Here is a 13,860-nt window from a genome sequence, read left to right as displayed (position 1 = left end):
GGAGAGTGTGTAAAGCGGCGTCGTTTTCGGCAGAGCTACATTTCTCTCAGTGTGTGCACGGTGCCCCAAAATGGCCCAGAACCCCAACGCGGTGGGAAAGACGGACTCAGAGTGCACCGAGGCGGGCGGTCTGCAGCCGGAGGGAGGCGAAGCCCACAAGAATTCAGCGGCAACGGCAAACCAAAATGGCGATCAGCCTGGATGTAGAGACGGTGTAATGCCCGAACAAGAAGCCCCTGAACGACGGAGGAGCGTGCTGGCGGATGCCCGGAGCTGTAGCAGCTCTCTCTCGCCGGCCCAGAGATCCGGCGAAGAGCTGCCACGGAAAAATTTTCAAATCCCGAGGAAGACGAGGGAGCGGAAAGGTGGTTGCCATGTCGCTGCTATTTTGAACACACAGTGCTTTCATAATTCTGCCGCTGCACGCAGCTAGCCTGCTAGCTAGCTGGTTTGCTTCGGCAGGTTTATTGACTTTTAAGTAAATCACCGACATCCCGGGTCCAGCGTTGATCCCCGGGGCGTTGTGTAGGCACACGGGTGAACCTGAATGGTGTGGTGCTGATTGTAGACACGGGGCTAGCTTTGGTGCGTAGGCTCGGGTTTCCAAGCTAGCATCGGGCAGCAGCGTCGCTGGAGGCGCCCGAAAAGCAGCACTTTTATGGACCGTCCATCTGAAAGCCCGTTCAGGTTCTGCATCTTGCTGATGGAGATGGGCTGCTGAGCGTGTTGCAGCCGCCCCCCCTCCCTGGCAACATGTGGGTGTCTGTTTTGACCTCGGTGGATGGCATGTTTTAATCCCTGCCACCCCTCGTCCATCCGAACTGCTCTTTCCCAGTCGGGCTGCCCACCCCCACCGTGTCCCACTTTGGTATTTCAGAGCATCCCACTTACTGTGCACTTAACCCCAGCATCCCTCTGATGATTGCTCTGCTGCTTCCTACACTGACCCTGTCTGTAGGAAATGTGGAAGCCCTTTAAAAAGTGTCACATCATTTAATGCCTCCATATGCAAAGTTAGAATAAATTGGACTCCCTCTTAGTGCCCTACAAAGCTGCCACACTTCCAGCATACTGCCCCTTAAATTTAGCATTATCTTATCTACTATGAGGCAGTTAGCTGTGAGTGTATTTTGATGGCCGAGCTTCATCTCTTTCCCTGACAAGACGGATGCATCCAACCTTTAACACCACAGCTAGATGCCTACGAGGCTCCTCTATTAACGCCCGCAGTCCTAAAAGGGGTGGTTTTACTCTTGTTTTTCATATTGTTTGGATTGACAGAATATGTAAATAAAGTCAGGGGTGAGGAATTTTCATTTGTGCAGCGGGTTGTGCATGCAAATGTTGTTTTCCTTCTGGCTGCTCCCTTCTGCAGGGGGGTTGCCGCAGCGAGCAAACTCGCATGAAAGGTTTGGGGATTGTTTCGTGCCCGATGCCCTTCCTGACACAAGCTGGGCTCGGACCCGCAGCCTCAGGATTAGGAGACCGCTGCACTAACCACCGAGCTACCGCAGCCCCGGTTGCGGATGCAAATGATTCGTCGTAGCTGTCGCGCATGTTGTCAAAGTAACGAGTTCCTTACCAAGAAACGTTTCAGTTGCTTGTAAAACTTGCGAACACGTACACAGGTTCGTGGAGCTGTTTTAAGACACGGTGACGTGTAACTTGCATGTTCAGCTGAAGCGTGAGAGTTTCATACATTTCAGGGGTAGGATTTGAATGTCCCGTTACGTTTGCACACAACAGAAAAAATTTGGTGCATTAGATTAGTTTAAAAATGTTTTATTTGTGTCGTTTGCAGTGATTGTCCTCTCCCAGCCAAAACACTGATGGTGTGTGTGTGTGTGTGTGTGTATGTGCAGGCCTGTACCAGTTTTTACCCCCTGACAGTCGGGAGTTTGAGGACCTTGTGAAGATTATCTCCTCGTTTTACCTAGACCCATCATCACGAGGAAGCTTTTCCTACTGCAAGGCCAGGCTGATTCACAATGAGCTGCTGGAGAAGGAGGTTGGTTCAAGTCTGGAAAGGGCGGGGATGGGAGAATTACACATTTCACATGTTTTTAGCGGAAAAGATTCACATCTGAGACGTCTGAACGACCTGGAAGGGGTTTTTAACTTGTTTCCAGCAAGTTGCCTCTCGGGTCGCCCCGTTCTGGGGTTCATTTGGCCGTTTCATTTACCGTCAACTCCCTGTCTGTGCCAGTTCATCGAGAAGAGGAGGGAGATGAAGCAGGAGGGGCGAACCGAGCAAGAGCTCACCGAGTCGTACTGCTTCCTGTTTCCAGACAAGTCCAAGGTTAGCCTGCTTTCACGAAAAAAAAGGAGACTTTAAAAAAAAAAAAAAACTGGTTAAAGTTTTCTGCATTTTATGTCAGCACTTTTAAAAGTTAATTTGCTTTTGTGTGTCCAGCTCCAGTGGATCTGCGAGAAGGGGCTGTCTGTTGGACACTGTAGGATTACAACACTTGGAAAACCGTCAGTGGGTAAGAAGCAGATCTGAGTTACTGATTTAAGTGTTTTAAAGGCTTCTGTAAAATTCTCCAGATGGCTTTTATTCTTTGTTTTATATTGCATTTTGAAATATAACCCATCATATTTAAAGTCAATAAATTCAGCAGCTAATAACTGACTGGTGCATAATTACATTTCTTCTTATTAGCTGTTCTTGATGATGACTTTTTTTTTTCTCTTTTGTTGTTGTAGGTGTTTATCTTTCCAAATACTCCGATTTATTACAAATGAATCCCTTCGAAGTGGGCTCTTTCGGGGACATGATCATCTTTAAAGTCATGAGGGTAAGGTTTCCACTCCTCTTGTTGCTTAGTTGACCATTTTCTGATCCCTGTGAGGCTTCAGGCCAGTCTGTATTTCGCTGCTTTTCAGGGACGAGTACAGCACATCCACGAAAACATGCCCAAGAATGCAATTGAACCTTCGCCCAAGTTTGACTGTCACTTGTCCAAAAGTACCAATCGGGTCACGTCTTTGCTGTCGTACAGAGCGTTTGAGCTCACACAGGTAAACATAGTTTTTTTTAATTAATTATTCCTGTGTACAGTTCTTTGAATCATCTTTATCTGTTGCAGCAATATTTTTTTGAGTTTGCGTTTGACGAGATCAAGGCCCGACCCCGGCACGTGTGCCCCTACGCCGTGGTTTCCTTTCAGTACAAAGGCAAGGAGGCCGCGGCAACTCCTATGACCGCACACAGGTATGTTATCCCACAGGAAAGAGTAACGCTCAGTCCATGTTCTAGGAAGTTTCTAAGTCTTCTGTAATGTCCGTGTCTGTGTAATCACGCAGTTTCTCTCTTTGACAGGTTCAACACTATTTCCACTGAAGGAAGTAGAGGTAAATGCTTTTTTATGTTCTCTTTTTTTCTGCTTTTGTAATTAAACTAAGCCCACGGTTAACTAGTACCACATTTTAAACTGCTCTTAAACACTTTTAATTGACAAAACAAGAGGGTTTTTTAATTGGGTCCAGCAATCCGTGTAAAAGAACAATTATGTGCCTTTTAATGACATATTAACCCACAGACATAAAGTCATGTTGTTATATTATAAACTGTGTTTTCTGCCTGTTTATGTCTGATCGTTTGAGCTGTGCTGTTGATGCTGTTACAGGAAAAAGCTGCTACACTGTGTGGAGCGGTCCACTAGTTAACAAGAGCCAGGAGTTATTCCCAGTTTCTTTACGGTCCTCCACGCGTCCCTATCTCCCTTTCAAACTGTGAGTAAAATTGTCAATCTCCGTTAATCATTAAAGTCCCGTTTAAGGCCACAAAAGGTCTTTATAGATGGAACTTTACCACTGCGTATGTCTTGTATAAGATGGAGTTTCACTTAGCCTTTGCTGTATGAAGCCTCCATGTGGAGTTTGTTATAAATTGTTGTTTGATGGATCTGCCCCTGCAGGCCTGAGAAGTTGGAGATGAATCGAGGCATGCAGCTGGATCAGGTGAAGAGGAAGATTCCCCCGTTTCTTTTTAACTGGGACACCTACAGCATGTCCCGGGAAGGTCGGTCTGTGTGTCTCTTAACAAAGCACGTGTACGGTTGTCTCAGACTCTTTATTTAGCGTAGAGGGTACAAATGGCCGCGTAGATGAGTTATAATTTCCAACCTGCTTTCATTTGTCTGTAGTGTTGAAGTGCGGCATGTCGTGCAGCCTGTTTGAGGTGGTGGAAGGAAAAGGGAAAGTGACCAGCGGCAGCCTGGTGGCGCTGATCCACAAGCTGGAGAGGGACCGGATGGTGAGTCTAAGACTATGTTACACTGCAGGTCTTGATGCTCAAATCCAAATTTTTTTTGCTCAATTCAGATTTTTTTTTGCGTGGTCGTTCACATTCCATTTTAAATGCGACCTCCATCAGACTTCAGTGTGAACAGTCCTGCATGCGCCAAAGAAGATATGACATCACGCTCCGCATGCTGTATTTACGGAAGAAAATATTGACGCTGCAAGTGTGGACTGATTCTAAAGTTGCTGTCCAATCGGGGCCGACTGTCCATCCCAATAATGAAAGATAAAAGAAGATGGAGAAGAAAAAGAGCGCAGATATTAATAAACAACGTTTGTTTTTGGAGCGGTGGCTGCTGCCTCTGTGCAGAGGAACGTGTGGATGAAGAGTCGATGTAAAGACTGATGGGACGTTGACCTGAGGGACCTCCGTCCTTTCATCTGACCTAAAAGTTGGATGAAACGTGACATGAACGTTCACTCTGAGGCCGCTCTGAAAAACACTGGATATGTATTTGGTTCAGTACCACATATGGGAAAGACCTGGGTTGGATAGGAAAAAATCAGATTTGACACTTTCACACTGCCATGAAAAAAATCTGATATGTGTCACGTAGGGGCAAAAAAAAACCCTGAACTGGGTCGCTTTTGCTTGCAGCGTGAACGTAGCCTAATTGTTCAGGTTCTCATGTGAGAAATTCTTGAAATTCGATCAGCAGAATAAACCAAATAATGTTTTTATGTTCAGTTTTTCTACAAAAAATTAATCCTTTGGAGTTTCTCGAAGAAAGTTTATGACAATGGGGGGGGGAAAGCTGGTAAACATGGACAGTGTATTTAAAATGATTTACTTTTTATAACTGTTACATTTTTCCATTAACAACAGAAACGAATGTGCTGTAACAGATTTATCTAAACTATCATTCTATTTTTACATAATAGGTAATGGAGAGCACAATGATTACGAGAATATAATGAAGTTCTTGTCACCAACAGATCAGCCCACACTGTGATGGTAAATACACCCCAACATTTCTGACTGAAACTTCTGCTCCGCTTGTTTAGGTGCTGGTCAAGTCCCTGTACGACAAGGGCTTCCTCTTCCTGCTGTCCTCAGCTCAGATGGTTGAGTCAAAAGGTGCCAGAGAGAAATTTATTTTTTTAATATTCACAAATCTCTTGTATCAGTTGAGCCACCTACTTGTTTCCGCTGCTGAGAGTTCGGTTTTAAAAAGGTTGCTGTTTGTTTTTTAGAGCGGCGGGGGCGGGTTGAAAAGAAGCTACAAGCATTATTCATCTTTCAGGAGTCAAGGATGGTTGTCAAGTATTGTAAGTAACGCTCTTCGTCTCAGTGTCGGCTTACTGATGGAGCTGGAGTCTCAGCGTCTGCTTTAGTCATGAAACTAAACTGTTTTATTAGAGATTCATTTTAATTACCTCTGATCTCTGCTCTGATTGCTCCTCCGATTTACAGATCGACATTTAGAGGCTTCAGTGTTTATTCAGTTTATTATTGTTATTTTATTTAATTATGTTACTGACACTAATGACGCATCTGTTCTTCTTCTTAGCTTCGAGACTGTTCGAGCCGGAGCCGCTGGCGGCAGAATCTCATTCTGCTGTCCTGTCCTCCGTGGAGTCTTTTATCCCTGCACTACACTACGCCTTGTTCAAGCTGCGTCCAAACCCAGGCAAAGACCTGAGCTCTGGGGTGGAGCGCCAGTCCACCGAATACCTAACTCGTATGGACTCGGGCACAGTGCGGCCTTTCATTCTGCCCGATTATAAATCTAATGTGGATGAAAGGACGAGCCCTCTCCCAGTGCCCAGACCCAAGTTTAACATGGACGCCGTACTGCGGTCGTACATCCACAACTCTGCTAACTACATTTTACCTGTGAACAAGGCAAAGGACATAATGGAACGGATACGAAACCCAGTTCCTGTACCCCCACCAGGACCGGCGCTGACTCCTCTTTCGGCCCCGGTGGAATACAGCCCTGTTTCGGACTGGGGGGGCTCAGACAGGGGCTCAGACAGAGCAGAGAGACCCCCTGAAAGGCTGTCCTCGGAGAGGTCAGCCCAGGAGAAGCCACCCCCGGACAGCAGCAAACGAAGGCCTAGCGTGGACCATTCAAACGGAGCCCAGTTGCAGCCCAAACCCAACGCTGAGTCCCAGCCTCCCCCCCAAAAGGCTCGGCTGTCCCAGAACGAGTACGATCAGGACAAGATGAAACAGCTGCTCAAGCTGATCCAGCTACATAAGAAGACGCTCGTGAAGGATCCTGGGAAGGATCGGGGGGAAGACGGGGCCTGGGATACCAACAGCCTGAAAAGGAAATTTGAAGGAGATGAAAGAGGAAGCGTGAACAAACACCAACGCACAGATCATTTGAGCAACGGTGAACCCAGTAGAGGTGAGAGGAGAAGCGGCATCTTGTTTAAATGGATTCAAAATGCTTGATTTAATTTTGTTTACCAAGATTTTCTGCCTTTTGAAGTCAATTCTCGAGTGAAGATTTTATTTGCATCTCAACAGAGTCTGATTAGTTCTCAGTGATTAACATAACATAACATGCATTTTTAAACGGTTTCATTTTAAGAGACACGCATTTAATTGCTCAGAGGATAGCTGCTCATGTGTGTGTGTGTTCTGCTTGCAGTCCAAGCCGACGACATTGGAGCCGAGGCCGGACAGAGCGACAGTTTGACGGCAGTGATGGAAAGCATGGGCATCTACGACACTGACCTGAGAGCCCGCAACAACGCCTCGGCAGTCAACGAGACGCAGCGCCTGCTCAAAATTCTCCTGGCCACGCTCAACAGAGCCGTAACTCAGGGCTTGGTGCCCGTGCAGGCAAACCACGGTGAATCGTCAGCAGCTTCGGGAGCATTAGAATCTGTTCTGGCTGAAGCAGCGCTTGAGAAACCGACTGAGACAGCACCTCAGACAAATTACACAGAGGTAAGATGGAAACAGTCAGTATTAAAGTGTTTTTTTGTGTGCTTTTAGGTTAAAAAACTAAATATCTTTTCTCTTCAGGAGGACATGGACTGCAGCCCTGGTAGTCCATTCAGCGTGAGCTCCCCAGCACAACAAACCTACCCCTCAGACATCCCATCTGAGGATACCCCTGCCAATGAAGGTACCTCAAAGCAATTAGATCACACAGGCTACTCTCTCGTAAATACATTTTAATGGGGTTAACAAGGGATCACTGTGACAGATTTTCTGTCTGCTTTCCTCCAGACAAAGTGCAGCCTCTTGCCGAGTCGAAGCCTGAGCCAGAGGCCCTGCCAGCTGCAGAAAGCGACCCAGAGCCAAAGACGCCTGCAGCTTTGGAAGTAAAGAAGCCCATCACTCCCACTTTAACGGTTCCAGAGGAGGTTCCCTTTCTTCCCTCTATCAGTCTGGACACCATCTTGAACCAGGAAATCCACAGCCTCACCTCTGACATTAAGAACCTCATGCAGACTCGGCACATTAGCTACACGTCGCAGCTGCCCCCGCGGTTGCCCCTGCGCCACTGCTGGCAGCTCAACAGCTGCTTCTCGGACTACGTCGTGCCCTACGTCACCCCCGTCTCAGTTCAGGGGCACGTCGAAGAGCTGTGCGAAAAGATGGACAAGTTGATCCCAGCCCCACCTGCTCCCTCCAAGAACACGTCTCCACCTCCCACAGAGGCAACATCTAATCTTACCATCCCGCCTCCCGCAACGACCCAGACTTCCAAAACTAAAGCAGAACCTTCGCTGTCAACGGCCACCCCTCAGAGCGGTAAAACTGGCAGCGACAACAAAGAGACGACGCCCACTAAGGCCAAAACGGAAGAGTCAGCGGCGGAGCTGGAAGGAGAGATTTATTCTCCCTCGCACGTTACAGCTGACTCTCCAGAGTTCGGCTCCCAGAACGCCGGCGCTGCTCCTGGCAGCGGGTCAAACCTGCTTGCCGGCAGCCTCATCAGCCAGTTGAAACCTGAGGTTTTCACAAGCTTGGTGGAGATTTTTAAGGATGTCACCAAGAATACGGTGAAATTCTACATCTACTCTGGAGACGAGGGGGAGGAGAGCACGGTCTGCAAGGAGATTAAGGTAAAAATCTGAGGTTTCTTTGTGGCCCTGAAACATTTACAGACTAAATGTCATTCATTCATGCCTTAAGAGAGGGGGACACATTCAGCTGCCTGTCTCGAACAATCACTTCTTTCCTTTCTGTCACAAAGGAGTACTTGAAAAGTCTTGGCAACAGTGAATGCAGCCCGCAGACTTTTCTGGAGAACAGTGGGAGTTTGGATAAGCTCCTCATCATCATTAGGAATGAGGACATAGCTGCACATGTGCACAAGGTACAGTAACTTCCTGTCGCCCTGTTCATCTCTCAGCACCGGTCTGTAGTTCAGGTGCTCATCCGACAAGAAATGTCATGTATTTGTACTCAGAAGTGTTTGCTGCAAATAATAAAATAGAACAAAAGACAAACTTAGTGCATACATTTAAAACAAATCTGTATTTGTTGTGATAATTTGTTACATTTTTAACAGTGCTAGTAATCTTAGATCCACTATAGGCTCAAAAACTCAGCAGTTTTGTTGTTTCAGCATCTTTTTTTTTTTTTTTTTACATCTGTTGCCGAGTGTAATCCAACCGCGACTCATTCATGTTCAGATCAGGTTTCTTCACTGGCCATCTGTAACAAACGGCATGGCCTCTCCTCTTACTTAAAATAGCTTTTCACGACATTGCGATCATTATTATTCATCCGAATAAATTTCGAGCCGGTCAGATGTTTTCCAGATGGTTCAGACTAAAATGATTGCCTAACGCCGAGCAGTAAACTGGTTGGTATTTCTTTTCCTTTAACGCCGTGGTCCTGTCACGCTGCAGATTCCAGCCCTGGTGTCTCTGAAGAAGCTGCCGTCAGTGAGCTTCGCAGGAGTGGACTCTCTGGACGACGTGAAGAACCACACGTACAATGAGCTGTTTGTGTCGGGGGGCTTCATGGTGTCCGACGAGTTCGTCCTCAACCCCGATCTCATCACACAGGGTAGGTTTCGCTCTCCGTGTAGGAGGAGCGTTTCTAAACATCCAAAATATCAACTGGGTAACATTTAACCTCACACAGAGGCTTCCTGTTTAATGATACTAAAGCAGATTATGTTAAACGAGCTCCTGGGTGACAGTTTAACTTTATTTTATAAATATGAACGAGCAGAGTTAGTCTGTGATTAGTTTCCACAAAGGCTGAAAAATGCTGCTCTGTTATTGAATAACGCGAACGACCCTGGGTCTAAAATTAGACGAAGATGCCGGTGCTGTTCAGCAATATTTTATCTAAATAATGAAAACATATTAGTGTAAAGGCCGTGTCAGAATAAAGCGCCGTATAAATATTTAATCAGTGCTGTAGACACAAAGAGTGCAGGCGTGTGAATGTGAACCTGGAAGAAATTACGACTGCTGCTTTAGGCAATGTTATGTTTTATTATTATTATTTATTCATTTTCTTTGGAAACCGTTATCACGCTGCTGTGATCTTTTAATCACTTCAGCTGAGCTGTGCTCCATTTTGACTGTTTTTTTCTGGGTATTTCCTTTTGAAAATGGCCACTGTCGTCCACATTTTTGTTAACATATATCATTAGCCGATTGCATTCTTTTAGCTAAAATCATAAGATTTTGGATTTGTTCAGGGGTGTAACATGAGTTCAAAGACCCAGTGATGTTGATGTTTACCTACTTTATGATGCAGTTGAGCAGAAACAGAGTTATAGGAGTCGTTACTGGATGAGGGGTGACATTTATGTTTTATTTGTAGTGTAAAGGTTCATTATGTGGTTCTGTTTCAGAATGACAGATTTAGGGAGCTACGAAGGAGTGCAGGTTAGATGGAGACAACAACTTGTTGGAAATTAAAGCTGAAGTTCACATATTTCAGCTGTCCCACAAGGATGGGTTAAACGTAGTCTTTGTTTTAAAACTATGAGCTACATCATTAAGCTCAGTAATAAAATTTTTTACCCCCCCCCCCCATCCTCACTCTTTTGTTGCAAAAACATTAATTAAATACATTTTTAAAGCTAATGTGTTTTAAAGTGAAAGGGGAGCGATCTCGCATCTCTACCACTGTTTACAACAATTGTAATGATATTGTGTTTTTGTATAATGTTTGTATTGAATGTTTATGTGTGCAGCACTTTGGTCAGCAACGGTTATTTTTAAATGTGCTATATAAATAAGTTTGATTTGATTTGTTTATGACTGGACTGCTTGATTTGTCTAGACCGGTTGCAAGGGCTGCTCAGTTTCCTGGAGGAGCAAAGCACCCCCGAACAGCCCTGGCAGTGGAAGGTCCACTGCAAGTCTCAGAAGAAGCTCAAAGAGCTGGGCAGGTCAGTATCCGAGCAGACTCCCTGTTTATTAGCTGAAGTGTTTGAGTGGCTCTTATTTTACTGTCCTCTTTGTTTCAGGTTAAACACTAATGCCATGGGGCTCTTGAACCTCCTGACGGCCTATCAGAAGAAACATCTGGTGGAGTTCCTCCCATATCACAAGTGTGACACCCCGTCGCGCCAGGCTCCGGACCTGGAATGCCTGATCAAACTTCAAGCTCAAAACACGCAACAACGACACCTCATCTTCCTCACAGGTGTCTCCTTTTTACCCCCCCCCCCGATAAATACTGTTAATGATGCGGGCTTCATCAGTTTGTATGTGATGGTTTATTCTATTCACGATCAGAGTGAAAGTCAAATTATGACTAATCTGTTCGCTGCTCTCTCCGCTCAATAATATTCCTTTCTTGTTTAAACAGAGAGACCATTTGAAATGTTCCTGCAGTACTCCAGGAATGGAATAGTGATAGCGAGCATCGATGATGTTATGAGTGGTTTTCACAGCCTGATTGGCTCCATTAATCAGAACGAGCTTCCAACACCACCATCTACTGGTGAGTAGCATCAAATGAAACATTTAAAAAATATATGGCTTTTTTTTTTCTTTTTGTAAATAATGCCTCTTCTGCTGCTCTTCCTTTTTTTGCCCTCTCAGTAGTGAATGATGAGTGTGTGGAAGAGGAGGACATGTCATTAGACTCTGATGATGGCGAGCCACCGAGCACGTCCGACCCTGCAGAAAAAATCAAGGAGATAAAGGAGGAGAAGCTGCTGCTGCTGCCGCCCCCACCGGAGACGAAAGAGTTTCGTCCTCCGCTCCCAGAACTGCAGTCCACCCCCAAGAGGACCCCAACGCTGGCTGAGTGCACTGCCCTAAAAACCGCCATCTCTCAGTTCAGAGCCACCAACCAGATAGGCTTAGCCTCCTCAGACCTCGGCAGCTTGTCGCCAGGCGGTTTTCCTGTAAACACCCACCAGAGCTTCCTGTGTCCCTCCGCCTCGTGGTCCTCCTACACTGGCTCCTCTAGCTACGTGGCCTCACCAGCCTATCCCGCTTCGCCCTGCAGCAGCACCCAGGAACAGGAGAGCCGTCCCCCAACCACGGCTTCTACTGCAGCTGCAACGCCACCCGTCATGGCCCCAGTGGGACCTCTCGCCAACCTGGCTTCCCTCCCTTTGGAGGTCAAACCTCCCCCTCCGCTTCACCTCATGATGCAGGGTCAGCCGTACGGTTCGGATGCCGGAGCCGCTGGAACCTCACCGCTCATCCCCAGCCTCCCTTACAAAGACCACAGTGACACGGTCCAGCCGGGCTACCTGGGTGGCGTTCCTAAGAACGCCAGCGGGACGCCCGCGCAGCAGGACAGGACACTCAGCAGAGCTGGCGAAGGTGTATGGAGCATGACTGGGACCAGCAGCTGTGAGACTGCCAGCAGCCAGGGCGTAGTCACTTCTAGGCCCGTGGACCCCGGCAGTGTCCCAAAAACTGGGGAAGTTCTTGTGGGAAGTACTGCTGGTAGTCAGGGGCTTAGGACTCAAGTGAACTGTGCTGAAGGTCTCGGATCTTTGGTTGGCATTCCCCCAGTGGCCACCAGGGGGGGCTCTATACCCAGACCTAAGCTGCCTCCACCTCCAATGGTTGGTGTGGGCTACGGTACTATAGGAAACCTCTCGGGACATTTGGACCACGGACCTATGCGGGGCGCTTTGGTTCCTGGTTTTTTAGGAAACTACAGAGGCAGAGGAGCCCCGCCCATTGGGTTTTTGCCTCGGCCAGGACGAGGACAGGAACTGGGGAACGGGACCGGAGGTGGGCCCTGCTCCTGGGGTTACCCAGCAGGTAGGGGTGGCCCACAGAACTACTACACAGACTACACATATTCTCATAATTATGCCCCTGAATAGACAATCAACTCGAATCAAAGGGGCAATGCAAACACCGTAAATCAGACACACCTGGAGCTGGCTGAATGTATATATTTCCTTGTCATAAACTCATTGATTTAAAATCGGTAAATATGGAATATGGTTTTCTACATTAATAAAAGTCGATACAGGCAGTGCCGAGTGTCCTACTGTCGTGAAAACTGTCTGTACACTCTTTCCATGTGAGCTGTTTGAAACCCTGTTCAAACCACTATATTTATATTTGCCAACGATTATTAACGGCCTTCCAGCTTCTCAGAACTGACCACGTTCTTTCTGTTCGACCCCCGCTTCGAAGCGGCCTGTGAACACGGGGAACGGCAGATATTTTTTTAAGGGAAGAAAAAAAACAAAAAAAAACGAACTCGGTGAACGAAGTTTCACTTTTGCGTTTGGTTTTCTTTCTCTTTTTTTTTGTTTGTTTTTTTATTTGTTTTTTTATTTTACATATTTGGTTGTCCAAAATTCTACTACAATAAAACATTTCAAATCTTGTCTGTGTGTGATGGGTTTGACAGTGTCAAGCAGTTTATTAAAAAAGAGAAAAAAAAATGTGAAAGGAAATAAAAATCACCGGTGTGTCACAGTCATTTCACTCAAAGGGAGGCGGGGAGGAAAGAAAAACAAACTGAGCACTGCTGCGGCAGAAATCCACTAAATCTATATTCTCCTGCGGCGTGGGCGGCCGATGGAGTGGTTTGTTGGAGATGCAGCACTTAAAGTTGGTGAGACTTCATGCTGAGTGCTTCCAGCTCTTCAGCCACCATCGACAGAGTAATTAGGAGGCCTGGTGTCCTCTCTGTGAGGCTTTATTGTGTTAACTCAGCAGAGCGTCTCAGGGAAAGGACCACCAGAGGGCGCCACTTCCTCATGATATGAACAGATTTCATAGCCTCAACCAAAACAGCTGCACTTTTCACTTCTCTGCTCTTTTTTTTTTTTTACATATTTAACAGTGGTGGGCCGTCAGGGCCAGCAAGGCCTTCTCTGCTGGCCTAACATAACCAAGAATCATCATAATTATGATAAAGGTTAATTTAGTTTTTAATTTACTTTCCATAGATATCTAAAAGTATTCATATTTTCTTTGTGTCACATTATGCTCCTTCCAGTGCTGTTGTTTTTAGGTTAGAGTTTCATCCAATCAGAATTCAGCTATTTTATGTTGCCAGAGGCTGTATAAAATCTGCCCGGGCCTTCAGAATCAGCAATGAACGCGTCTATGCGCTGTAAGTGAACGGGCAAATACAGTTGATAGACAGTTGCGATAGCCAATCAGATCACGAGTTGTGTCAGT

The 13,860-nt window shown here is 46.4% G+C and overlaps 1 protein-coding gene across 2 annotated transcripts; it reads left to right on the top strand.

The window, feature by feature from the left end:
* Positions 1 to 70: 70 nt before the first annotated feature.
* tasorb (transcription activation suppressor b) lies at positions 71 to 13,015 on the top strand. Of its 2 annotated transcripts, none has more exons than XM_017415153.3 (23): positions 71 to 365; positions 1,863 to 2,008; positions 2,207 to 2,299; positions 2,414 to 2,486; positions 2,707 to 2,798; positions 2,887 to 3,021; positions 3,090 to 3,214; positions 3,323 to 3,354; positions 3,630 to 3,735; positions 3,921 to 4,024; positions 4,149 to 4,258; positions 5,311 to 5,383; positions 5,500 to 5,574; positions 5,817 to 6,662; positions 6,909 to 7,210; positions 7,289 to 7,391; positions 7,496 to 8,337; positions 8,469 to 8,591; positions 9,130 to 9,289; positions 10,526 to 10,634; positions 10,713 to 10,891; positions 11,057 to 11,191; positions 11,296 to 13,015. In XM_017415153.3, the coding sequence occupies exons 1-23, from the start codon at positions 71 to 73 to the stop codon at positions 12,540 to 12,542; spliced, it is 5,505 nt and encodes a 1,834-aa protein (XP_017270642.1). In that variant the 3' UTR covers positions 12,543 to 13,015. The 2 variants fall into 2 exon arrangements, with proteins under 2 accessions (XP_017270642.1, XP_017270641.1); XM_017415152.3 differs by having other exon boundaries at positions 11,293 to 13,014.
* Positions 13,016 to 13,860: the final 845 nt, after the last annotated feature.

This window comes from Kryptolebias marmoratus, linkage group LG8, assembly GCF_001649575.2.
Source record: "Kryptolebias marmoratus isolate JLee-2015 linkage group LG8, ASM164957v2, whole genome shotgun sequence".
Taxonomy (NCBI): Eukaryota; Metazoa; Chordata; class Actinopteri; order Cyprinodontiformes; family Rivulidae; genus Kryptolebias; species Kryptolebias marmoratus.
The sequence above is the reverse complement of the archived record's forward strand: the minus strand, read 5'-3'. Positions and strand labels throughout refer to the sequence as shown.